The sequence below is a fragment of the Alexandromys fortis genome, unplaced genomic scaffold (assembly GCF_014885135.2).
Source record: "Alexandromys fortis isolate MF-2015 unplaced genomic scaffold, M_Fortis_MF-2015_v1.1 scaffold_4, whole genome shotgun sequence".
NCBI classification, from domain to species: Eukaryota; Metazoa; Chordata; class Mammalia; order Rodentia; family Cricetidae; genus Alexandromys; species Alexandromys fortis.
Window position 1 is genome coordinate 983,455 of NW_026067944.1, and position 13,845 is coordinate 997,299.

Below are 13,845 nucleotides of genomic sequence, written 5' to 3' on the forward strand. Positions count from 1 at the left end.
TCAAACATGTATTTTAAGGTAGGTGAACAAAGAAGAGAGAATTGGAAAAGAGAATTGAAACAAAGGAAAACTAGAAAGAATTAGAACTTAGAAGAAAATTAAAAAAAAATAGACAGAAAAATAATGAACATGATCCTAACAGCACGTGTTTGAATTTATTCTGTACTTCTCAGAAAATCTCAAGTTCAGTTTTGCTATGCTGTGGAGCTTTTCTTCAAACCCTCGGAGTAGCCTTGAGAGCTGGTCTTTCAGGGCCACCAATAAGCAGGCACTGTGACTGCTCACCACCCTGACAGGCATGTCTGCACACTTTGTACGACTACTAATGTTAGAAAGACCCATTCATTTAGAATCCACATCAAACAGAACCTACTGAACTAAAAAGCAAATCAAAGCCTGTAAGAGAGAAACAAACAACAACACACAAACATTCTCCAGGGAATACAATACCTTCAGTTCCACTCAAGGCCAGGGGCCGAATTTTCAGCTGATGACACAGCACAAGAGGGTTCAAGGCCCGGTGAGTGGCACAGAAAGGAAAGCTCTTTGGGTTTCTGGGCCGAACTGACAGGACAAGTGGAATAGACACAAGGCAAGAGGCCAACATAGCTGTCCTAAGGCTCAGAGAAGGAAGATGCTCTTAGCTGGAACAAGGCTGCTGTGGTGGTCTGAATGAGAATGGCCCTATATGCGCAGGTTTTAAATGTTTGGGCCCCAGTTGCTAGAACTGCTGGGAAGGATTAGGAGGCATGCGCTTGTTGGAGGTGTGTCAGCAGGGGTGGGCTTCACGGCAGGCCCAGTCTAGCTCCCTCTGCCTCCTGCTTGTAGATCAGATGTGAGCTCCAGCACCACACCTTCCTGCCAACTGCCATGCTTTATACCATGATCATGAACTAACTCTCAGAAACTGAAGGCCGGCCACCAATTAAATGCTTTCTTTGCAAGTTGCTTGGTCATTTGTGTCTCTCACAGCAACTGAAAAGTGACTAACACAGTGATCTAAAGGATAATAAATGTGCATGTGGGAGTGTGCTGGTACCTATGGAGGCCAGAAAACGGGAATCAGATCTCATAGATCTGGAGCTACAAGCCATTGTGAGCTACGGACACAGGTATGGAAACTGAACTCAGGTCTTCTGCAAAGGCAGCAAGTGTTCTTAACTGCTGAGCCATCTCTCCAGGCCTAGGAACTGAGCTCCAAGGTTAGAGACAATGACAGGGGCTCCGGTTCCAGCACGAGCTTATCAGGCCAACCCTGCCATAGAATAGGGGCTGTAAACTTTCACAAGTTGACATAGGGAGAATAAATCAGCACTTGGGAGTGGGGGCTCCTGTTTAGTTTTGTGATGAGTAGCAGAAGTTGGTATTTTCAGTGCAGTCAAAAATCCAGCAGAAATACTTCATCTTATGATCATGAAGAGTATAAAGTCTGAAACAACTATATGGCTGGAAATAGAAAAGATAGAAAAGAGCTCTAAATTCCAGATGAAACCCAGGCCTCAATCTCCACATTACTCCCCTGTTCTAGCCCGCTGCCTGGCAGGTGCTGAGCAGCAACCTTAAGGCCGTTCATCATAGATGATACAGAGTTGAACTCTGAGTTTTGCTAACCTGCCTGCTAATAAAGAAAATCAGTATTACCCAGGAAAATATAACAGAATCCAGCCTTTTGATTTTCTTTTTCTCTATGTAGCCCTAGCTGTCCTGGAACTCACTTTGTAGAGCAGGCTGGTCTCAAACTCACAGAGACCTGCCTGACTCTGTCTCCCGAGTGCTGGTATTACAGGTGTGTGCCACCATTGCACAGCTCAGCACCCAGAATTTTTAAAATGGGCCATCTACAACACAACTCAAAATTAGTGAACCATGAAAAAATGAGAAAACAACCCACACTCAAGAAATAAGATAACTGTTCTCGTGTAGTCCAGATGGTAGAATTAAAACAAACATAGAACACTTGGGATTCTGTGTGTGTGTGTGTGTGTGTGTGTGTGTGTGAGAGAGAGAGAGAGAGAGAGAGAGAGAGAGAGAGAGAGAGAGAGAGAGAGAGAGAGAGAGAGNGAGAGAGAGAGAGAGAGAGAGAGAGAGAGAGAGAGAGAGAGAGAGAGAGAGAGAGAGAGAAGGACAGCACCTACAAAAACGGAAGTTCCTGGGTGAGGCTGGAGAGATGGCTCAGCAGTTCCAGCCCTGGCTGCTCTTTTAGAAGACACATAGCGGTCTGTTCTGGGATATCTCAAGCCATCTTTCAGAAGACACACAGCGGTCTGTTCTGGGATACCTCAAGCCATTTTCTGGCTTCCTCAGGCATTAGGCTCGCACACTGTGCATGGACTTCATACAAAACAAAAATGAATAAATCTCTTAAAAATGGAAATTCCAAGAGGCTGAGGATATGCTAAGTTTAGCAAGCACAAGGCCAAGTTCATTGGCCTTGATCATAACAAACGGGACATCAGCAGTTGGTTAATATAAAGAGAGGCAGGTGTGCTGGGACATTCCCTAGACTCAGGAGGCAGAGGCTGCCAGCACGCCTCTGGGAGTTCAAGGTCAGGTTATCCTGGTAGGCACAGCAATTTCCAGGCCAGTCAGGGCTCCAGTGATATCTTGTCTACAAACAAAAATCCCAGTATCAAAAAGCCTGCTATACATGAAATTGAGACTCCAAGAGGGAGAAGACAGGAAGAATGAAGAAGAATTGAAAACATCCCAAAACTGTCCAATTTTGATAATAAGTAAATTTATTTATTAGAGAAAGGGGAAGTAATAGGAATTTTAAAAATAGAAACTGAATTATAAATGGTATACCTTAAATCTACCATATTATTAATTACTTTATTTATAAAAGGACTAAAAATTCCAATTAAAAAGTAGAAACTGTTAGACATTTGAAGAGTTACTTGCCATAAACTGAGCACCTAGAGGTCCAAGGGTATGAAAAGTTATCAAAGGAGATTTGAGTGGTGGGTACATACTGATAATTGCAGAATGTGGAAGGTGAAAGGAGGGGCATCGGAAATCCAAGGCCAAGAGCAGCCACAAAGAGGAAGTCAAAAAGTTGTTTGGGTTTATCAAGAACTAATAAGATGCCAAACAGTCTAAAAGAAACCATACAATTATCTGTAGTGAAGTTGTGCAGTTCAATCTTGATCTTGTGACATACTAATTGTAAAACTTTGATTAAACTATCACCAAGTCATTAAAGTAGCTTGGTGAATTCAAGGCCATCGTAAGCTGTAAGACGAATCTTAAGACAGCATGGACTACATAATGAGACCGTGGCTTAAACAAAGCATGTCTTGGAATTGAGTGTTTATAAAATAAGACTGTGTATAGTACATAGTAGGGAATCTATTGCTGGCAATCAATCAACATGTTAAGCTAATTTGAAATTTTCATTTCCAATTGACATGATTGTACAAATTAGCAGATGATACTACATGATAATTCAATATATGTATCCAATGTGTAATAATCAATTCAGGCTAATTAAATGTTTCTAGTTCCTGGCTTTCACCATTTCTTTGTGTTGCAGCCTTCCCAGGGTTCTCATCTGGTTCTCAGTAAGACATAGAAGCTTTTGCTGTAAACTGCACATACTCACCCCCCACCCCTGGCTACAGAACAGCAGGACTGATTTTTCTCTGTTTGGAACTCTTTATTCGACTCACTACTTCTCTGTCCCCTCCCCTTAAAGGCTAAAAACTAACAGCCACAAGATAGCAATTCTGGTGATCTCTGATGGAGTTAAAGTCTTAGTGGCCCCATGGCTTTAAAAACCAGAACAGTCAGTTACTATTTTGAGAATACAGCTTAATTTTTAGACACAGTGTTTCAAACACTTCCTACATGCGAGGAAAGCGAAAACCTCTAACACAGCCGCATCAAGACTGCTCTTTCGCCAGGCTGTGGTGGTGCACACTTTTAATCGCAGCACTTGGGAGGCAGAGGCAGGCGGATCTCTGTGAGTTCCAGGCACATCCTTTGGCTTACACACTGCCCTGCTAGGTACACGACTCTAGGCTTTCTTGGAATGGTTTCTTTGGGCAATAGACTGCCCGATGCACCTTACTTCTATCTTGTCCTTCTAGAATGACTAGGCTCTTCCAGAAGCAAGATAATGACCCTCATTCACGCCCACAGGCTCCGAGACCAATACTTTCTAGATGTTTGTTCTTGGCGAGAGCCCAGGCAATGTTCTTTACATAGACTGCATGTGAGCCTCGCAATTCTAAGAGGTGGAAGGTACCCTCTGCAAGAGAAGTGGAAGAGCAAGGGGAGCAGGACAAGATGTTCCCGGAAGCACATGCAGCGTGTGACCCAGCTGGGATCTGAACTCCTCAGAGCTGACTCAAAGACCCCTCACTGTTCCCTTCTTATCTAAGCTAGTAACACAGGCTGCCAACTCTTATAACAGAGCTCTGACCCTGAAAGGGCTGTGCTTACTTTTGTTTTAGCCTTCGTGCGTGTGTGTGTGTGTGTGTGTGTGTGTGTGTGTGTGTGTGTGTGTTGGAGCAAAACCTTGGGCATGCTAGGCAAGTGCTTGGCCACCAAGATGCACCTTTATCTCTGAGGAGTATGACAGTGGGCTATCTAACAATGGGACCACTTGTCAGGGTCCACCATAATTATTCTTCTAGTCTATCATTACACAATCTAAACTTTTCATCAGTGTTTTCTAATATGTTTAACCTAGCTAGTCTCAAGAACAATAAGTTATAATTACCTTATTTTTCACACTTAAAAATATCATTTATACAAAAAGTGAGTTATCAAGATAAAACGTTTCTGATGCTAACTTAAAATAGTTTCTAATCTAAAATGGAGGAGGCAGTCAGAACAAACTGTTGTTTCAACAGCTCTATCTTTCTTAATCTGGTTTTTCTCATTCTTCCTCCTTTGGGAATCTACAGATTGCCCCAAGGTATGTCTAATGATGCTGAAAACGTGACATATTATTGAAACCTGTGATATAATGGTCACTACACCCCTACAAAAATCCCAAACAGAAGTAAAGATACACTTGAAAGCAGTCAAATTCTAACCTTATTTAAACCATTTCCCAAATGAGTCTCTCTCTTTGCGGCCAACAAGTGGGTTCTGCAGTGAATAAAAGGCCATTGTTCTGTCAGACCAAACCACAAAAACAGTGCTTTCTCTAAGTAGGGAAAAAAAAAGCAGTGAAATATGTTTCAAAACAGAAGTCTTAGTGCTGAAAATTCCCAACAAAATTAAAAAGACTGCCCCCTTTCTTCTGACTCAGCCTCCCTCTCCCTCCCATTCTGGGCAGACTTATCAAGTGTATGCCCAGCTTCTGTGCTGGCTCCTCTGAGGACATTGGATGGAATGACAACACGTTAGGGAAGTTTCTGGGGATCAAATCTAGGGCCCCACATATGTGAGGTGAGCACACCAGCACTAACTGAGCCCTCAGTCCTCAGCCGTGCACCCTTAAAGCATGATAGTGTGTTTTCTACTCTCCTTTTATTTTCTGGGTACTGGAGCTTCAGTAACGGGGCCAGGGAGGTGGCTCAGAGGGCAAAGTCTTCACTGTGTGAGCGGGAGTTCAGACCTACAGTGACGGGGCTGGGGAGATGGCTCAGAGGGTAAGGTCTTCACTGTGTGAGCAGGAGTTCAGAGTCCCATATAAAGACAGGCATAGCAGAGAACACCTGTAACCCTTGTGTATGGGGGATATGACAGAGAAAGACAGGCAGCTTCTTGGGGTCACTGGTCAGCCAATCTTGCCTATTTGCCAAGCTCTAAGCAAACAAGAAAACAAAACTAAAAAACCATGGATGGTGCCTGAGAAACAACAACCAGGACTATCCTCTGGCTTCTTCATGCACACGCACACACACACACACACACACAGTGCCTGGGCTCTGGGTACTGACGTACACCAGACAAGCTGTGACTTTCACAACAAAGACATGTGTGCCTTACTTTTGTCTTCCTTTGGTGCTGGGGACACATCCCAGGGCCTCTCATACGCTAAGCCAAGTGCTCTAACACTGAGATACCCTTTAGGCCAACTTGAATTTTGTTAAGGCCATTGTTAGTTTGGGTTTTCTGTCACTTGCAGCCAATTCTGGGCCTGCAGACTGCACACTTCCCTGTTTCTGCACATGCTGTCACTCCAACTAGACCATAGCTTCCTAGGGAATATAGGTTCTGATACTGCACAGCACAAAATACTTAATGACTGACCTAGATTCCAACGAGCTTGTTATTACATAATTCTGGGCAAGTCACTCTTTAATATTAGCTGGGGGGGGGGGCAGCATAAGGACAAATGACCAAAAAGGCCAAGGTAGAAAGCTGATCCAGACCTAGTCAGGATCACTGTTTCCTCCTTGTTTGTGTTTCAGCCTAGGAAATCAATTCAAAGAAAGGAAAAAAAAATTAAGAAAATAGGATATTATATATTCAGGTATAAAATACTACCTATTAGCCTATGCTGCTACATGTAGGTTTCTTTTATTATTAAAATCTTCATTTTCCTGATGAGTGTTTCATTATGTTGCTCAGGAATGGCCCCAAACTCCTAGACTCAAGTGATCCTCTTGTCTCAGTCCCTTGAGCAGACTACAAGGATAAATGTCACAAAGAGAGACTTTACGTGTTTGAATGAGCATGAGTCTGTGTGGGCCACAGTGTGCACACGGAGGACAAAGGGCCGCCTCGAGGTCAGTCTATAAATTCTACTCTGTTTGAAACAGGGTCTCTCTCATTTCTTTCTGTTTTGCATGCCAGGCTAGCTGGACCACGCTCTCCTGTTCTGGGGTTCTCCTGTCTCTATTCCCATATCCTGGGAGGAATCACAGGACCGCAGACACCTGTGCTATGTCTGTGGCATCTGGCTTTTTGTTTGTCTTTAACATGGTCCTGAGGGTTTCTAGCTCAGGTCCTCATTACTTGAATGGTCTTTATCATCTGAGTCATTTCCTCAGCAGTCACCAGCACTGGCTGCTCTTCCAGAGGCCCCAGATTTGACTCCCAGCACCCACATGGTGACTCACAATCATCTGTAACTCCAGTTTTTAGGAATCTGACACCCTCACACAGACATACATCAGGTGAAACATAAATGCACATGGAATAGAAGTAAATTTTAGAAGAAGAAGAGGAGGAAGCAGCAGCAGCACATGGTGATGATGCCTATCAATCACTTGTAGCACTTGGACAACTGAGGCGGCCTTGACAGCATACTGAGTGTTACGCTACAAAGTGAGACCCTGGCTCAAAGAAAAAGAACTTTTTGTTATTGGAGGGAACTATCCTTTTCCTATGCTCATGGGATGTTTTTCTATAAACCTTGAGACCTTTCTTATGTCATGTGCCTTCTAGGAAACGTTTGTCTCAACAGATTGATAAAATTGGGAAGAATTTATCTGGCTCAACAACAGTCTCCTCCAAGAGGACATTTTGTAACCATAGTGCTGTGAAGATGGTCACTATAAGCAGGTCAAATATTCTCTATCCAAGACTATTTACCTTTGACCTAGTTAGAATACCTTTGCACATAATTATCTTACATAAACTTTGGCCTAGCTTCCTTCCCATCAATTGTTCATTTTGAGTGAGTGGAAAATACTGTGTTTACACTGACCTTTGGTTTCATTTATCTACAGGCTGTAGTTAGAATCTCTCTCAAGACTCAGCATCAGTTCCCTGCTGCCCTGACAGAACTCATGCCTACTCCCAAGTCTTCTCTTTTATACAGAATAATGAGTGGAGCTGACTCCTTTGCATCGTATGAATGTTCATCTCTGTCGACAAAACACTGTAAAAGACATGATGTCCACATGGTCCCGAAGATGTGCCTTGAGCTTCTAAATTATAAAACAGTTACTACTCTGGTCAGACTGGAACACAACAGAAAGAAGAAAAACACTTTCGAAAGACCCAGTGTGTGCAGTTAAGTACTATATACACCCCAACTAAGTTCTCTGATGTCAGACAGGGAAGTACGGTGGGACAATTCAGTTAACTTCTGGGATCACTCTAAGTGGCAGTCCCAACAAGAGTGTCCAGGTTGAACCCCGAAGCCCATCTCTGTCCCACCATATTACAGAGCGTTCCTCAAGCCCTGTCACCTGCTAGATTCCAGCCACACCCCTCAGGACTCAGAACAGCCTTCTAGAAGTCAAGTTTTTAGATTTACATTTTACTTCAGTGGTCTTGAAACTACCCATCCTTTCTGTAGGAGTCTGCAATCCCTGCTCAGGACTCTGGGATGACTATCTCATCTGCCCTGTAGTAGACTACAGAAGAAACACTGGAGGAGTTCTCAGTTTGGGCCTCAGAGGCCCTGACAGCTTTGATTTTTACTTTCAGTAAACCCTATTCCACCAAAAGAGCAGCCCAGGGTGAGCCTGAGTGTAGATGACAGCAGAGCTGAGTGGTCCCAGAGTCCCCAAGCATGTGGCTGTCTTGACAGTTAATCACATATGCACAAATAACCCTGGCTAAGACTGCACTTAGCGACCTTAGCCCAACTGTTAGCCCCTGGGACTGAGCAGAACGGTTGTTTTAAACTGCTGACCTTTGGAGGGTTTGTTCAGTGGCGAGAGTGAACTGATACAGCCTTTCCAACTTAGGTCAGAGACTTGAAATTGTTTCTCTCAAGGCTCTATTTGTAAAACTCAGAATTTCTTTGTGTTTGTGTGTTTATGTGTTGCACGTACTTGTTCGTATGGGTGGGTACATGTGGATGCATGTATATAGAAGAAAGAGGTTGATGTAGAGGGTCTTTCCTCAATTACTACCTGCTTCAGTTTTTCAAAAAAGGGTCTCTAAGTAGACCTGAAGCTCATCCATCTGGGTAGACTGGTGGCCTATGAGTTTCAAAACTTGGACCTCCTCCATTATCACCAGTGTTGGGGATACAGGCACATATCTATCCAGCTTTCTTTAGAAAAAATATTTATTGTATGTGTATGAGTGTTTGTTTGCATATATCACGTTGCATGCCTGGTGTCCATGAAGTCAGAAGAGAATCTGGAACTAGGCAGTGGTGAGACACCACGTGGGTGCTAGGAACTCAATCTGATCCTTTGCAAGAGCAGTGTGTGCTCTTAACTGCTGACCCATATCTCCAGGTCCTGTGCTCAGTGTTTTATGTGAATTCTGAGTATCCAGATTCAGGTTCTCATGGTTACTGAGCAGGCACTGTATGACTGAACCATTTCCTCGACCAGACCAGAGACTCTTGGCAGCTAAAAATAAATGGGACTAAGTCCCAAGATCACCAAAGAGTTTACTTACAATAGCTTGTTCTTTCCTCTTCCTTCCTGCCAAGGCCAGCCTGATCCAGCCCAGAACACATCACACTCAGGCTGAAATACACTAAAATCTAGTGTGCATAAGACCCTGCGTTAAGTCTCCATAACTTCATGAACCCAGAGTACTGATAAATGTGTGATCACAACCCTGTGAGGTTGAGCAGGAGAACCAGCAGTTCAAGGCCACCCTTGACCAGTTCTTGAAGCTGCTGACAATGAACTGGCACAGCTTTCTCCTTACAAGGCCCCCAGGAAAGTACAAGTTCAGATTTTTTGTGTCTCCTCATAATTCTCAGCACAAGCCTTCCCTACATTTTGGCTACATAATGATGTTGAGATTAGCCTGGCCTACATGAGATCCTGTCTCAAAACTGGAACTGGGGGGTGGCTTTCTAGACCCCTACCTTTTTAGCATGACCAAGCTTTAGATATAAATTAGAAACAAGCTTCAATCTAAGTGGATGTTGTTTAAAATGGAATAACCGTGGGTTCCTGCTACTTCTTAGCAAATCCTAAGTCAAGAATACTTTGAGCTTTTGAGAGAATGTTATTTTCTGGACATAATAGGCTTTGTCTGTAAAAGATCAGAGTTAACTTGTTAAAACAGAATTTTCTGTTATGATATTTCCCTCTTTCTACTGAAGCATCATAGAAATGAGCATTTTCAGTTTAGAAGAAAGGAGTCAACTCTAAATCCAAGTCACAGAGTGTATCACACCATCAGCTCAAGACCAGCACATGAAATAGCAGTACCGTTCAGAGCAGCCTTGCCATAAGCCTCCAGAGCTGAGTCTAAAATGGAAGGCTGCCAACTCACTTGGAAAAATTGAATTATGGTGGTCAAGTTGAATAATGGTTGTTTAAACATGCTGTGGTATCATCTGGCAATCAGCCACGTGCACCTGCAAATTCAAGTGGACAAAAAAAGGAACCGATGGCCCGTGGAAGGTGATGGGTGACTACAAGCTAAGGCTCATATTTCACACTGGGATCAGAGCCAGGCAAATAAGATCAACAAAGGTAAGGCCTGAATTCAAAGTGTAACCAAGAGCCCACTTGGTACACTGTCTCAGGAGCTTGGAACGGCTACTCTGCTGAACACTCTTGAGGGGTGGATGAGTGTGGGGAGGGGAATGACACTATCAATGGCCAAGTGGTTCTAATATCATTTGTCATTTACCCTAAGTTGTTGTGTGACTAAGAGTCATTTCCTGTAGGTGATCAGATGGGAAATGGAGACAAAAGAGAAATCAGAGTGAAGTAATAATTTAGGAGATTGCTTAATTTATGCATGAAGGAGTGTGAGTGTGTGTATATTTGAAACATACATCTAAGGAAAAAAATCTTATTTTTTTGTTTGTATGTTTTTTAAGGCAGGGTTTCTCTGAAGCTTTGACTGTCCTGGAACTTGCTCTGTAGACCAGGCTGGCCTTAAACTCAGAGATCCGCCTGCCTCTGCCTCCTGAGTGCTGGGAATAAAGGTGTGCAACATCACCTGGGAGAAAATTGTGGGGGGGGGGGCAGGCATGTTTTTCTCTATGTACCTTAATAGCCTGGAACTTTCTACAAAGATTAAGCTGGTCTTGCACTCACAGAGATCTCCCTTCCTCTGTTTCCTAGTGCTGGGATTAAAGGCTTATGCCACCATGCTCACTCAGCCTGAAATATTTATGTCAGTAAGAATTAAGTGAAAAATGGGAAATAATCTTTCATAGGTACCTGTACCCTAATTCTTCACTGAGTTGGATCATGTGCAGGATGTAGGATTCCTTGCTTGTTCCAGTGAGGCCAGGCAACAGCAGGATGGTGGGTCTGGTGTTGGCATCCGTATAACATGAGCTGTTATTGTTATCAGACCAGTCCAGGGAGATCTGGCCTCCATCCGCTGTCTTGATGAGTTCACTGAAAATGACCATTCAAAGGCATTACTGAGGAGTGCTTAAGTTGCACCTTGGTGTTTTCATTCTATAAATCTGACATTATCTAGTCATCTCAAAATAACTTACCATATCCACATATACGTATCTATGAGTCACTTTCTTTCATTACAAAAATATTACCAAAATTAATACCCTATTTCCAGCAGTTCCAATAAAAATAGGTAAAAAATGAACTTCAGAAGGGACTAAATCAGGGTAATTGGGGTGTATATGTATAAACGTGGTCAAAATACATTATATATATATGCACAAAATTGTTAAAAAAACCAATAAATTATTTTTAAAATGAACTTAAAAAAGAATAAACGTCAAAGAACTTCAAATATTTGGGAGGGAGTGTGGAAAGTCCCTGCCTAGAATGCACAAGGCTTTGGATTTATCCTTGGTATTACACACACACACAGCCCTTCATATATTAATCATTTCTTTATTACTCTCAAATGCATAGCATTTAACTCCTATTAATTGAGGTAATACAGAGACCAGCAGGGCATTCTGGGTAAGCCAACTCTGTTCTATCTACAACTCTGACTCAACTAAGCAGGCCCTCACTGAATACTACAAAATTTACTTTTTGAATGACTTCCCACAGCATTGTGGGCCCAATAGTAGAGCCGGCAGGGAGAAAAGGAACTCCAGAGAAAGACTATATGACTCAGGGAAATTAGTACTAGACACCATTTAAATCTCTGGTTAGATATGTCCCCACCCACACCTGCAATATCAGAACATTATCTTCAGAAACCCATGCGTTTGTTACTATGAGTTCTTTCGTGGGGAGACACAGAACCTGAAGCGATTGTAGAGCCTCAAGGACAAATTGGAAAACAGTACTCCCCCCAAACCAATGTGCTTCTCACATCCCAGAAATAAGCTAGGACTTCCATTCTGCCCGTTAGGAAAAAAGAAAATAAAAAAGGCGGGAGCAACATAGGCGTATTGTTCTGCGGCTGGAGGTGGGTGGGTGGGCGCGCATTCTTCCAATTTTCTTTACTTTCATTTCATTTTGTTAACCACAGATGTATTAACTTAGAATTGGAAGCGGGAATTAAAACCTGTGATTTGGAAGATAATAGGGCAAAAACACATTCACTTACTTCCTGTACTGCACCAGGGGCTTGGCAGTGATGAAGGGTCTCAGCAGTGTCTGTCCTCGGCTCTCCCAGCACCATACCGTTGGGTAATAGGTTTCTGTCACCACCGGACAGTGGTCCTGGAGGAAGCGGCTGAAACTCTCCCCTCCAGTCACTAACTGGGGTTTCTGCGGGGAGAAGCAACATCGGTGAGGGGTCCAGAACAAAGTTTACGGCGGCCGTAAACCAGCAACCAGCGGATTTATAGTGCTCCCACCCGCAGGCCGCGCGCGAGCCCTCTGATTCAGTCTCCCCGGAGACTGACGCACAGAAGCCACAATCACAACAGTCCCAAGATGCATTCAATCGCATCCCGGGGGGGGGGGGGGGACACGAAACGCGAACTGAGCGCCGGTGTCGTCCCCGAAGTACCGCAGTTGTGCTGGCCGGTCCGGGGAAGGGGACGCCGGGAGAACCTGGTGGCAGGACCCTGGACCTCCGCGCGCCCTCGGGACCCCGGAGCTTGCCACGCTCCGCCGCCCCCGCCCCCGCCCCCGGCTCACCTTGGCAATGCTGCTCAGGTAGTAGCAGGCGTAGGCGACGCTGAAGCCCAGGATCAGCGACAAGCCCATGCCCGAGCCGAAGAAGCCGACGCGGACCTGGTGCTCCAGGTAGAGCGCCAGCTCCCGGGACAGCACCCGCAGGTCCATGGCCAGGCTCTGCATGGCGCGAGGGCGGCGCAGCTGCAGCTGAGGCCGGCCTGCCTGAGCGCCGGGATCCGCGATGCTGGGGAGCGGCGCCTGCGGGGAGGAGCGCGGCCTCAGCCAACCGCGGCCCGGGAGGCGGGGCCCGTCTCGCCCCGCCCCACCCGCGAACCTTCCAGACCGGCGGTGTCCCCGGAGAGACCGGAGGGAGCGCGTGAGCTTTGCAGAAGAAACGGCCCCCCGCTGCCACCTACCGCCGTGACCTTGAACAAGTAAACGCTGGAGGCAGCAGTTAGGAGAGAAGCGGGCACTAGTTTCGGATTCCAAAGTAGACGCGGAAGGGAAGTAGATGCTATGAAGGGAGAGAATCTTCCATCAACCGGGGCTTGCGTCCCTAGGAAAACTATCCAAAGAAAAAAACATACCATCAATTACACACTCATGCTCAACTTTCAGTCTCCCGGTGAATCTTTTAAACAGCTAAGGGCTATTAGATGAAAACTGGGTCTTCAAAAAGTCAGGAGCCGGAAATAGGATTCAATCATGTGGTTGATGAATGCTGTGAACTCGCAGGTATTCATATGGCGATTCGGGCTGATTACTCAGGAAAGCGTCCGTGAAGGAGGTTCTCTCAGGCTTGTTAGTGGCAATGTGTCAGAAGTCTGAGGATAGTTAAAGCCATTTGAAACAAGGATGACTAGACGTAAGCAGGGAAACAGTGAAGGTAAGGGCTGAAATCAAGTTTATACAGTGCAAGGGATCCCGCTCAGGGCTTTGTGCCTGGTAGGCACTCCCCAGCTGAGCTACATCCCCCAGCTATCCGTTGCTTATTTTTACATCAGCA

The 13,845-nt window shown here is 44.7% G+C and overlaps 1 protein-coding gene across 7 annotated transcripts in view; it reads right to left on the reverse strand.

Moving 5' to 3' along the window:
- Abhd3 (abhydrolase domain containing 3, phospholipase) overlaps window positions 1-13,101 on the reverse strand; it is a 61,915-nt gene extending 48,814 nt beyond the window's left edge. For 3 of the 7 annotated variants that reach the window (XM_050148842.1, XM_050148844.1, XM_050148843.1), the window contains exons 1-3: window positions 12,861-13,097; window positions 12,322-12,485; window positions 11,004-11,186 (exon numbers count right to left, since the gene is read on the reverse strand). In XM_050148842.1, the coding sequence (XP_050004799.1) occupies window positions 11,004-11,186; window positions 12,322-12,485; window positions 12,861-13,022 (509 nt within the window). In that variant the 5' untranslated portion in view covers window positions 13,023-13,097. Of the gene's footprint in view, window positions 1-11,003; window positions 11,187-12,321; window positions 12,486-12,860 lie in introns of all 7 variants that reach the window. The other 4 variants (XM_050148841.1, XM_050148840.1, XM_050148839.1 and 1 more) reach the window with 4 other exon arrangements.
- Window positions 13,102-13,845: the final 744 nt, after the last annotated feature.